This window comes from Cyrtonyx montezumae, unplaced genomic scaffold (genome assembly GCF_038088225.1).
Source record: "Cyrtonyx montezumae isolate F1298 unplaced genomic scaffold, pur_monq_1.0 scaffold_8, whole genome shotgun sequence".
NCBI lineage: Eukaryota > Metazoa > Chordata > Aves > Galliformes > Odontophoridae > Cyrtonyx > Cyrtonyx montezumae.
In genome coordinates this window covers 50,155,204-50,168,038 of record NW_027072089.1, presented here as the reverse complement: position 1 = coordinate 50,168,038, position 12,835 = coordinate 50,155,204, and the positions used below count along the sequence as shown (strand labels likewise).

At 48.8% G+C, this 12,835-nt stretch overlaps 1 protein-coding gene across 7 annotated transcripts in view; it reads right to left on the bottom strand.

The window, feature by feature from the left end:
- LDLRAD4 (low density lipoprotein receptor class A domain containing 4) overlaps window positions 1-12,835 on the bottom strand; it is a 260,237-nt gene that overhangs the window by 1,833 nt on the left and 245,569 nt on the right. For 2 of the 7 annotated variants that reach the window (XM_065752501.1, XM_065752504.1), the window contains 2 exons: window positions 8,976-9,130; window positions 1,000-1,053 (listed from right to left, as the gene is read on the bottom strand). In XM_065752501.1, the coding sequence (XP_065608573.1) occupies window positions 1,000-1,053; window positions 8,976-9,130 (209 nt within the window). Of the gene's footprint in view, window positions 1-999; window positions 1,054-8,975; window positions 9,131-11,707; window positions 11,822-12,262; window positions 12,358-12,835 lie in introns of those variants that run through there. The other 5 variants (XM_065752507.1, XM_065752506.1, XM_065752503.1 and 2 more) reach the window with 5 other exon arrangements.

Sequence of the window (12,835 nt, the reverse complement as noted above, 5' to 3'; positions counted from 1 at the left end):
GCTCCTACACGCGTGCATGGAAGAGGGAGGAGTTCAAGAAGGATCTAACTCAAGGTGTTGGAGAACGATCCTAAACGGCTTCTTCTAGCATTAAAACATGCAGACCTAGGATAAATGAATTCTGCTTCTGTACACAGGACAATTAATTAGTTCTACAAAAATGTCCCAATGTTGAACTTCAGCTGCAGCCAGAGCCTAGCCCTCCTACTTTTGTGTTAACTGAACACCCAGCACTAACGAAGAATTCACATGGTCACTTCAGAACATTTTGTGAAGGTCCAGCATATCTCACGCCTTCACTATGAGAGCAGAGCAGGTGTCCTCCTCCTCCTCCTCCTCCTCAGCTCTCAGCCTCCAGGGAGGATGCCTGCACTGGGAGTGGAAAAAATGCTGGCATATTAGGCACTGGAGAAGGTCAGGATTTACAAGAGGAAGAGTTTGAGATAGTCTGTGATGAGCTATTGCTTCTCACTTGATCCATTTCAGATCTCGACAGGCACCAGCTTCTCAGATCTAGGGCTATCAAATTGTTCTTTTAATTTCTGAGTCCCTGCAGGGCCTTTAGTCCCTGACCCACACAAATGCAGTGTCAGCTGCACAGGAGAGCCAGGCCACTCAGGACAGCACACCCACAAGTCACCACACGGGCCAAGGATCTGTGCTGGCCAAAGGGAGGGAAACACCTGTGACAGGGGAGGTGCATACAAAACAGGGAGAAAAGCGACAGGTCTCCTAGATTCCACTGAAAAATTACTGAGCCACTGCACATCACTTACCTGTGAATGTCTATTGAGTTACAGGGAGGTGCTGATGGAGATGAGGCATTAGGCAGTTAGAATGTCATTCTTTACTGAAAATGTCTTAGACATTTAAAGAACGGGAGTTAAGACAGGCTCAGATGTCCACACAAATGTGATTGATCTACGCTCCAAAGGCCTTATTTATTAAAGAGAAGGCAAATATACATGATGCCAAAGATGGAAAGAAATATGACTGTACCTCTGAAGCACCCTGGCGTGAAACCGAGCTTTCCGAAGGCCACAAGCACCCTTCCTGCAATGCAGAAGGGAACAACGAATGAGAAAGTCACGTGACAATCCTACCTCAATACCACACCCAGCGATCAGCTCCTAACCATTGGTTACCCACGCCTAAGGGAAGTCCCAGCCCTTGCTTTCTAGAAGCAGAGTGAACAGCAGCTCTGCATCCAAGCGGGTCAAGCTCAGTGCACTGTGAACGTGCAGAGACACCAGCCCCAGCAGCCGGTCTCACAAACCACAGGGATGCAGCAGGCCTGGCCTAGCCACCTCGGGACGTGGCTGCCATGAAGTCTGACAAAGCTTGTCCCGCTGTCCTGATAACATAAGGAATCAAAACAGTGCACAACAAAACCTGATGACACCTGCCATGCCCCATGGAGAAGGGACATTCACTCTAAGCCCAGGGATACCCTGGTCAAAACTGTCAGGTGCTCAAATCCCACCATAAAACAGCAATGAAACAGCTGAGGTTTCAGCCTCCAGCTCCCCTCTTCAGGCACTTCCCAGTCACCATCTCAGGGCAAAGTGTTTTCTCTCTCACACCCTGGCAGCCTGTTTCAGCACTGTACCCAGGGCAGAATAAAAGGGTGAAGTTGTCAAAAAGGGAAAACAGCTTCAAGTGTATTGTTATTTTCCCTCTCCATTTTTTACAGAAACAATATGTAATGCAATTAATTTATTTTATTGGAAAACTTCAAAGCTGAAGAGGACAAACCAGAGAAATTGTAAAGGACAGAATTTCAACCTTACTGGGAAAAAAAATCAAAACAATACATGGTTATGGGCATTTTCCTAGTGCTAAGTAAGCTTGCATGATTTTATGGGCACCAGCAATTTTAGGAAGGAAAATGCACACTGCAAATCCTACTGTAGAGCTTTTTCTCACCAGAGCATCTTTGAACATATTTCAGATGTAAAAATAGACCTAACTAGATGTTCAGCATGGCACTCAGAGACCAAAAACCGTCTGTGATCTTGACAGGAGAGTCCACCACGGAGGAAAGCTTTTCTGGGAGGAATCTCCCATAGGATTCAGCTGTTAAGAGAAATGCTTTGAATAACAAAGCCTGTCAGTCACTTCTCTTCTGTAGCTATTGAGAGCAGATGAAGGCTGAAAATTGAAGTTATTTACGATTTCCTTTTGCAAGTATCCACACTCACTAACACCTGATATGAAGGAAGAATCTTCAATAGACTCATGTACTACAGTGGTAGTATATAAGATTTTGCTAAGCACAGAAACATTAACCGTGTAACTGCAGTGGTTCAAGTTACACTGGTATCCACCTCCCCTTCTAGCCCTCCATCACCCAGATGCCCACGTTTTGCAGTATCTGAGGGTGTATCTGCACAACTACAGCCAATCGAGTTATCAGCAGCTGGCCAAGCAGGCTCCAAGCCTACTGCAATTCAGTAATATCTATCAGTCAGTGCTGAGATGCCCAGCTAACAGCCCGTGGGCTGCATGCAGCCTGCTGTTCTACAGCAAAGCCTGAGAGATGACTTAAAATACGACAGCATGCGGCTTTATGCTTACTGCCACTTTCTCTCCTTTAAAACGTTCAGGTTCAGAAGAAAGAAAAGAAGCCAAAACTGAAGACCCAGCCTAGAAAGGAATTCAATCCACCACCAACATTTATGTTACTCAGAAGTCACTTCAGAATGTGCTGCCAGTGTGAAAATGGAAGTGATGACCCCCATCCCATTACCGTCCTAAGGCAGAAAACTGAGAAGAGCCAAAGGAGATGGCTGAGTGTGGAGCAAAGCTTTCCGCACAGACACACAGCAGGACCTGCACCTCAGCACAAGAACCAAGGATCAGCCTTGGAATCGGCAGCATCCAACAGAATGTACTTCTACTACTGATATCTGAATCCTAGTCCAGGAGAAGACACTGCAGCTGCTGCAGGGACCTGCAGAAACTAGGGTGCTCAGATTCTACAACCAGGAGCCTCATCTTGCTGTGATTCTTACTTAATGCATGGACAAGGGGCTCTCAGGAATGTCAGTGAGGGCTGAGCCTGAGTACCTGCACCCTATGCTTCCTTTGTGGGCCATACGTCACCTCTCTGCTTCTTCTGGATAAATCTAAACAAACAACTTGCTTCATTTGTATTTTACAAACACTTATAGCTTCAGACTTTTTTACAGCTGTGTTTAAGTGCTGTGCTTCCTGCAGCTGTCACTGTCACCCAACTACCAGGGGTCAGCATCAGCAAACTGATGGACAAGAGGAAAGAAATGTACTGGAAGAGGAATTTTTCACTCGAGACAAATTGCAGGTAAAAGTGTATGCTCTGTAAGAAAAGCTGCTCAAACTGTAACGAAGCTAAACCAACCCATACCATCACAAACTTGCTTATTTACTGAATCCCTTAAGAAGATCTTTCACTTTTTTTCACTATTTTTCACTTTTCCATTTCTGACAATTAGAACTGTGCCTGAAGTGGTACTTCCTGAGAAACAGAAGTCAGCTCTGTACTGTCTGAAATGCATTTTGAAGAATCACAGAACCATGAAGGCTGGAAACGACCACTAAGACCATCTAGTCCAACCACTGACCCACTGTGCCCACTGATCACATCCCTCAGTGCCACATCCACATAACCCCCAGGGATGGTGACTCCAGCACCTCCCTGGGCAGCCCGATTCAGGTACTAAGAGTATCTTGCTTTTCCGCTTGATTTTACAGAATAATATATAAACACGTATACATAACATTCACACACCTATATGTGTATGCCTCTGTTTTGCAGCCGAAGCGTTCGGCAGGCACTGCAGTTTCTGGCCGTGGCCCTAGGTGGCAGTGCCATATTACACCACAGTGCTCCGGGAACACACTCAGGTCACTACCACACTGCCTCTTGGCCAATGCAGTCCATCACAGCTCCTAAGATGCAATGCTTTCTGTTCCAGATAGAGCAAGGCAGAACAGTCCCTAACAAAATGACAAGCATTGCAGCAAGACTGCTCTTTCCTTTGAGATCTGCATTTCCCGAGGGCAGGAAAGGCTGCAATGTCTGGCACACAGAAGGGCACACAGCTCCAGCCAGGGGTTTGAGAATTATGGAGAGCCCAACTCTTGCTCTTATTCTGCCTCGTGACATTTGCAGTACTTATTTCTGTTACTTGACTCTTTAAAGCCTTCATATTTCCCCAACTGCACAACACTTTTTCACTTCTCTTCATGTAAGTGAAGGAAACAAGCATTCTTAACGCTTCCTTTAGGTCAGCTCTTAAGAGGAAATTCCTTACTCAGAGGGCAGTGAGGCACTGGCACAGCTGCCCACAGAAGCTGTGGTGCCCCATCCCTGGAGGTGCCCAGGGTCAGGTTGGATGGGGCCCTGGGCAGCTGAGCTGCTGGGTGGCAGCCCTGCCCACAGCACGGGACTGGGGCTGGGTGGGCTCTGAGGCTCCTTCCAACCCAAGTCATTCTGTGGTTCCAGGATTTAGAGATGAAGCAGGTTGCCCAAGGACATGCTGAGTCAGCAGCACTCAGGAGTTGGCGCTCCTTGCTTCAGGTCCCACCTGCAGATCACTTTGATGCTGCCTTTCTTATTAAAGGTGTTCTGACTTCATTGTGGCGGACTTCAAAGAGCAGCAGCCAGAACATGCTGTCTCTCCCAGCAGACAGGAGAACAGAGCGTGCACCCAGCTCCTGGCAGCTGACGTCTGGCACAAAGGAAGAGGTTTGGCCAAGCGGGGTGGCCTCTCCCATCTCTGCTTTCCTCTGGCCATACACTTGGGTTCTCACTGGCACTGGGGTTTTCAGTTCTCACTCTCCTGAATTTCCGTTTTGATTTGGAAAGAGCAATTGTGGAACAGCACACAGCACTTTTACACCTGTGCTCATGGGCCTGGGCACTCAGGACAGACCACAGTGGCAGCAAACCAGCCCGAGTGCTGCAGACTTCTTCCCCACTGATTTGCTAGGAGACAAACACATAACGACAGAAGCCACCATGACGGGAGGGAGGAATCCATTTAGCACCATCAGAAGCTCATTAAGCACCTCCCTGCGAGTCACTTCATGAATCAGCTCTCCCTCAACATCCCCCTGGAAATCACGGGTGATGACACTCCAGATTAATCACCACCAAGCACGATTCACCTCGCTACTGCCCCGGCATCCGACACTGCCTCCCATGGCACAGCCATCGCCTGCACCCCTGGGACATGCCTCCCTGGGGCTGCCACGTGGCTCCGTCCCAAAGCGACGCGGCCCTGACCCCACCTGCTGCCAACGGGCTGGCCAGAAGGGGGAAATGTTTAATATTTCATCTGGTGTGATACAGACACCACTTACACCAATACAGCTGGTGCTCAGCGGTGCTCACGGTCTTCTCCCCCAAACTTGTATTTCTGCTCATATTAAAACAGCCGTTAAATTCCACCTTGGCTGTTCCAGCAAGCAGGCCCTGTGTGTTTTTAAGGTTCGTGTGTTTTAATACCTACAATGGGAGACAGCACGGCCTGCACCTCGTTGGGAGCACCTCATACTTCTCAAAGCTCAGAGGCCTGCCCATGTCCAGCCGTGGTCTGCTTAAGGCCTCCACACAGGGCAATAAAATAAACACAGATAGAGCAGAGGAAAGATCGGAATGTGGCAAGGTGCCGGAAAGGGGGAATTAAAAACAAAACAAAACAAAAAAAAACAAAAATGCTGAAGTTGAACCAGTGGCCATAGAGGAAAACCACTGCTTCTTGAGAGGCAACTATTGTGTTTTATGAAATCAGTCTCTTTTCTGTCACTTCAGTGTTACTAACACCTGGCATTCCAGCAATATTTCATCTTCTTTTCAATATTCACATCTCTAGAAAACAAGAATTTCAACCTCCAGGCCTTTTCTGTTTTTCTTTTAACATGAAGGGAGTTCAGCCAGACGAAACAGAAACCCATAAGCACACGTTGCATGTCATTATTTTGAAGCCCATGGGTTTTACAGGTGTAAGGCTGGTGATGGAGGTGGCAGAGAACTCACCCTTTCATGGCTGCTGTAGATCTACAAGGCAACAGAATGAATGAGATGGGCCGTGGGCAAGCCTAGCAGGAAGTGCAATTCAGCAACAGCTCAGCTGCTGGAAAGGCAGCATCACCAGAGACAGGCCAGGATGCAGGGGAAGGTGCATAGCTCAGTGTAGCACAGGCATGGAAAAAATAAAGCCCAGCTGAATAGGAAAGGCAACATCCTGCCTCCTGCTACACCTCCGCAGCCTCAGCCAGGTCAGGGGGTTTCTCTGCATAGCTCACTGCAGAATTATCCACATCGTTTACTGCTCTGTTCTAAAAAATAGTGCTGAACTTCCTCTGTTTTCACTCACCATTTCTCTACCAACAAAAGGCCTGAGTCAGAATGACATTCCCTGGACGCATTAGTGGTTAATAAACACTTAAATCCATTTTCAGAGTCTGTACACCACAAAAAGCCTGTTCCCTTGGGAAAAAGCCCGCTTCCCAACAGTACTCACACACAGACCAGGGCCTGCCTGGTTAAAACACAGATGTATTTTACTGACCCCACATCTGACAGCACATGCTATCACAGAATCACAAAATGCCTTGGGTTGGAAGGGACCTCGGAGCCCACCCAGCCCCAATCCCATGCCATGGGCAGGGCTGCTCCCCCAGCTCAGCTGTCCAGGGCCCCATCCAACCTGGCTTTGAGCACCTCCAGGGATGGGGCACCACAGCTTCTGTGGGCAGCTGTGCCAGCACCTCACCACCTCTGATCTAACATCTAACCTGACTCTCATCACATTCCCTCTTCTACTATCACCATCAGAACATGTACGAAGTTGCTTCCTCTCCTGTTTATACATTCCCTTTAAGTACTGGAGGCTGGGATGAGGTCCTCCCAGAGCCTTCTCTTCACTGCTATCCATTGGCCTCGTGCAACCCGCTCTGGACTGCAAGGCCAGATGTGTCCCTTCCAGTTTCCCATCACCACACAAATACTTCTGTTTCCTGACTGCCAGGCACTGCACACTGCTTCTGTGGGCTGTGCTGCAAAAAGCACACAGCTGGCTCCTGCCAGAATTTCCTTCTAATGCCTAAGACAAAGGAGAACTCAAACATACTTGACACCTGACCCCAGAGAACTCTCAAGTCCTCTTCCCCACACAAGTGGCCTTTTTTTAAGACCGGCTTCAGCTTACCAGAAACCAAGATGAGTAACTGTGCTGACAAACCCACACCAGTCAGTTTTCAGAAGAATAAGTAACCAGTTTTTGCCAACACACTATCAATTCCTACAAAGTGCTCACATGACTGCGATCACTGTTACTCACAAAGGTGCCATCAAAACGAAACTGAGTCAGAGTTTTAAAAATGACTGAAGAGCAGATTTGGATAGTAACGCAGCTGCCGAGTCCTCACTGTCAATTCACATGCCCTTATTTGCAAGAAGATGATGCTTACTCCCTGGTTTCCAAGAGAAAAGGCGCCATTCACTCTAGTAACAGTCAATACTAACGAACCATGCAAAGGAAATAATGGGTTACTTCATGCATTTGACAACTCACTGCCATTTTAAAAGATTTGTGAAGATGAAAATGTGTTTTCTCTATCTGAAATCATGTCATTTTAGGTACTCAGAGCGATTATAGCTAACATTTTCCAGACAGAAGTGTGATTCTTGAATTAGTGTGTCCATTGCAAAGAAATTCTCAAATTAATCCAGTCAATTTTTCCAGTCCAGAAGTCAACAAGGTTAAGGTTTCACAAGCTCTAGTTTCACCTGTATCCAGAGCTCAATACTCCTGGGGAGCGGAGCGATGGGAAGCAAGGCTCCTCTCAAGGCAAGGTCTAAGAGTCACCTCAGTGGAAGAGTGCTAAAGAAAACAATTTGTTTTCAGCCAGATTAGCCCCCTGAAGTTCTCACTATGTCCTTCTGATAAGGAGAACAAGGAACAAGGGGAAACACTCAATTGGTGTGGAAAGAAGGGCAGTTCTAGCTTCACTAGATTGAAGGCTACTTTACGCTATCAGACTGTGCCTTCCAGTTGTGACCATACAGTTGTTTTGCCAGAGAAATGAAATTTAGTGGTGAAACAACAGAGTTGCCAGGAGCTGAGTGCATCACCAAGTAACCCTCACAAACTGCTCTGTGGTCACCACAGTCAGCAGAGAAGCGAAGGGCACCATTCAGACAAGGACAAAAAACACATTGGAGAAAGGATCTTCCTACAATGTCATGGGATGCTCTGGCATTGAAGGCTCAGAGGGATATCTCTAGGTCAGAGACACCCTGTGGTTAACCCCAACAAGGGAGCAATGCAGCCCACCCGCCAAACTTCCATCTCACAAGGTGAGTTATGTACCCACATACTGCTGGGTTGACTACAGACAGCCTCTGTGAGTCCAAATGGAGATTCAGCCTTAAGCCTTTTGCTCTCTAGCAAGACATCTATAGCACTCCAGGTCCTTGGGAAGGATACTGTGCCTAATATTCTCTTGCTCTTTTAATGAAACATAAACACATTTTTATGAGCAACTACTGGAAAAGCTCTGGATCCGGCAAAGTGTCACTGCAGCTCCATAAAACAGTAACAGTGGTAAAACTCCAGGACATCAGTAAATATACAAGAAGTCACAACACATATGTCAGTTCTTCATACCCAAGGAAGTAAATGGCTTTACTTCTCCTCCATCCCCTCCCAAATCACATCAGTAGTGAACAGTATGTCACACCTGAACCTCCAAGTGCAAAATAGAACACAGCAGGGCCTAAAAATACTCAAAGGCAGCCAACTTTATATTTATGTTCTATTCTTCCCACTGACAAATGCGACGTCAGTGACAGAGTTACCTACAGGAAACACTAAAACTGACAGCAGAGCTTTTTAGAGCAGTTGCATGCATTAGAGCTCCTTTGCAGCCTCTGGTGCAGAGGAGCACAGCACGAGAAGGAATTTGGTAGCAGAGTGTGTACTCACTGTCTGCAAAGTATCCTCCTGTCTTCTGCTTTGGCTCTGCCGGTTGATAAAGGAGCGTGTTGAGAGTTTGTAATGGTTCAACAAGCAGATGATCACTACCACCATAACAGTTATAACCACAATGATGATGATGATTTGAACAAACTCCAGTTCAGCTAAAAGAAAGAAAAGAAGAAAAACATGTCGGTCACACACACAATGTAATTCATCACAGAAATAACTGTATTTCATCAGAATCAATGCCATCCATTTTGAAAAGTTTTGCAAAGAGAATTGTGTCCTAAAATGTGATTATTTTTTTTCCCATTCCATTGCATTGCTAATCAACTGGTGCAAGTGCCTGCAGGTCTAAGGTAAGAAATTTCTCAGTGAGCCTTCACTGCTGCCTTTACTGGTAACAAATCCTTCAGCACAAACAATTCCTCTGCGAAAACAAAACAAAATGAAACAAATCCCCTATTTTAATCACCACTGGCATCACCACCAAGAGCCAGAGGGCTCGGTAAGCTTCAAAGCAGAGCTCACAGAAGGAGCCTGCAGGACATGGCACCCAGTGTTCTGACAATCCATGTTCTGCTGCTGGACTCAAAACCAAAATCAGGAAGTTTGCAGGGAGGAAAAGCTTCCTTAATTTTTATCAGCTAAATGGTACAGAAGTTGCCTGAACCAAGCTGAAAACGACCTTCTTCTCCAACTGGACCTATACAAAGTACCTTTTTCAATTACCTATTCCCCTCAAACTAAAAGAGAATTACTTTTCAAGGGTATTCCAATTCAGTGATAGTGTAAAAGAGATCCAGCACTCAATATCAAGGTATCTTCCACCACTGTTACAAAGAAACCAAGCTCCCACTGAGCACTACAAGAGCCCACCACAGTACCCAAAGCTCTGCCTGTACCACTAAGTGAATTTAGAAATCACTTGCAGTCCCTTTTGCACCCTTCCAGCTGCACCAGAACAGCATGGATGAGCAACCCAAGGGAAGAAATTGCCTTTTGGAAGCTACAGTTACTGATATTTCTATGGAAACTGTGTTGCTTGCAAGGGATGCTCTCATCTTGAAAGACAGCATTGGTTAATGGCAGGAGGTCTCAGGCAAAATGCAAAGAAGCAATGGGAGCTGCTTGGCTTTCAGCACTTCACAAAAATCACTCTACTTCTAGACACCAAAACATGAATTTGGGGGAACCAGTATAAAATTCTTGCCTTAAAAAGCCAGCGAGGGAAGAATGACACAAAAAAGAGGAGAAAAAAAAAAAAAGCGAAAGCAAACATCAGAGAAAACAAGTTTGTTCTCTCTTAACCCTTTCATTTGTAGTCATCCTCAACCTTCAGTGCAATACCAGTAACAGAAGCTTACACAAACACAACACCAAGCTAAGAACACATCTTTTACACACACAGCATCGCTTGTGGCAGAGCCGGAGGAAACCCAAGGCTGTCTCACTACTCTCTGACCCCTGGCAAACCAATCCCCAGACCCAAAGATCTGGAAGCGTGCTGCTGCCCAGAAGGACAGGTGCTGAGAAGCACCTAACACAGGCTTACCACAGTTGCAGTTCGGATTCTGTGGCTACCGTGCATCCAAGAGTTTGTTTGACCCAAAGTTTCCTGGCTTTTCCCCCCTTTTGATCTATATAATACTTTAGTCTGGAAACGGAGAGAGCGCTGCTGAAGGGCAACACGCACAACTGGCAATGTTGATTTAGGCTTTCCTAGAATGCAGAGATCACTGGAATGGCACGTTACTTCTCTGTGTGCCAAGGGCACTCTTCTACACTGGCTGAGGCCCCGGCACTTCAGTGGAAGAGCCCTGCACCTCTCCCTTGGGAACCAGCAGTTGGGGCTGCGTGCAATTCCCCTTCGGGGAGGGCGGGGGAATCGCCGGGACGTGCTGGGCTGAAACACTATATGCGGCCATGCGATAGGATCACAGCACACACGCATGAGCACATGGGATTTTCCAAGCTCAGCCTTCTGTCGCTGACATTAGAACACCACAAAGCATCCTGCTGCTGTTCCAGAGGAGGGGAAGAGGCGTTTAACCTCCTCTTCCTCCTGCCCCTTGGGCTCACCAGCGGGTTATTAATAGGAAAAGGGAAAGAGCAAAAGGCACGGGCTGAGGCTGTCTGCGCTCTCTGGCACTGTTCGCGGCAAAGGAACGGCTCCTGGCGTTTGGGCACACACACCTGGCACGCGTGCGGGGGGTGAGGGACCCCGGTGACGTATGGCAGCCCCCACGCTGCCTTCCCGGCAGGCTTTATCCTAATATGGACTTTTTCCATAAATAAAAGTGGGGGAGAAGGCAAGGGGATAGGGAAACGAAACGTTTTTGCCTCCCCGTAACCCCCCCATGCACAGACACCCTCTGCTTCACATGCATGAAACAGTATTTTTTTGTTTGTTTGCTTTCCGGATCAATACTTTCCCCTCGAGAAAAAGTCAAGCGTGAGTGTAATGAAAACCACCTTCACAGAAGAGTAAGAACAAACCAAATCATTTATTGCCCTATAGCCTGCCCCATGCAGAGTCCCCGTGCCCGAAACCACCCTCCGTGAGCCGGCTGCGCCCTGCCAGCCCTCCAACCATAGCGTCCCACAGCTCCTCTAACCGGGTCCCATAGCTCCTGCCCCGCAGCTCTGCCCCGCAGCGCCCGTCCCGCACTCCCCATCCGAGAGAGCTCCCGGTGCACCGCCCGCGCGGCCGCGAACGACAAGCGAAGCGGGAGTACCTCGTTCCAACAACAGGTCTCTTAACCGTGCATCCTTCACCGCGGTACTGTTAAGCTGCTCCCTGGACATACTGTGTCCGCTGGGAAGGGAGGGCCTCCGCGCCCCGCATCGCCCGCCCGCCTCCGAGCTGCGCCCGGCTTGCTCGGCTGCCTGCCTGCCTGCCCGTCTGTCTGTCTGTCTGCCTGTCTGTCTCTGCAGACAGCGGGCGGAACGCGGCTGCCCGAGCGGAGCCGCGCGCTTTAACGATCGAACCGTTCTCAGCCGGTTCCAGGCGCTCCCTAGGCTCCAGCTGGAACCGGATGCAAAAAAAAAAAAAAAAAAAAAAAAAAAACCTGTAGGGGGGAGGGGGGAATAAAAAAAAGAAAAAATATATAGAAAAATAAATAATAATAATTTAGAAAACAAAACAAACAAACAAAAAAAAAATCAGCGCGGGGAAACCATCCGCAGCGCTCCCGGCCCGCTGCTCCCGCCCGGCCCCGCACTCCCCGCCCTCCCGCGGGCCGCGCACGGGTGTTCGCGCCACAGAAGGACGGACGGACGGACGGACGGACCTTACCGCACCGCAACGCGCCGCGCCGCTCTTTAAGCCGCGGCCGCCCGGCGCCCGGCGGAGCCTCCGCGCCCTCCTCCTCCCGCCCGGCCGCTCCGCCGCCCCGCGCCGCCGCTCCGCGCCCGCCTCCGCCTCCGCCTCCTCCTCCGCCCCCGCCCCGCCTGGGGGAGCCCGTCCCCGGGCGGGGGTCACCCGGCGCTCCGCCGCCATTACCCGCGGCGCGGTCGGCTCGCAGGCGGCGCCCGCCTTTCCGGCCGCGGAAAGAGAAGGGCCGCGGGAGCCTCGGATGCTGAAGCGGTGCGCGACGGTGCGACGCTACGGGGGGGGGGACGCGGGGTTTATGGTATTAGGGAGGCACGTCCTGGTGCGGCATCGCAAAACGGGAGCCGCCAGAAGCAACGAGCCCGTACAAAGCTCAAGCCATCTACACGCAGAAGTTGAAAAAGGAAAAATAAAATAAAATAAAATAAAATAAAATAAAATAAAAAGGAGAGGGAAGGGCAAGAAAAATACCGCAGATTTGGGGCTCTCGTTTACGTGCTGCCTCTGCTGGCGGCTCCCCTAAGCTATTTAT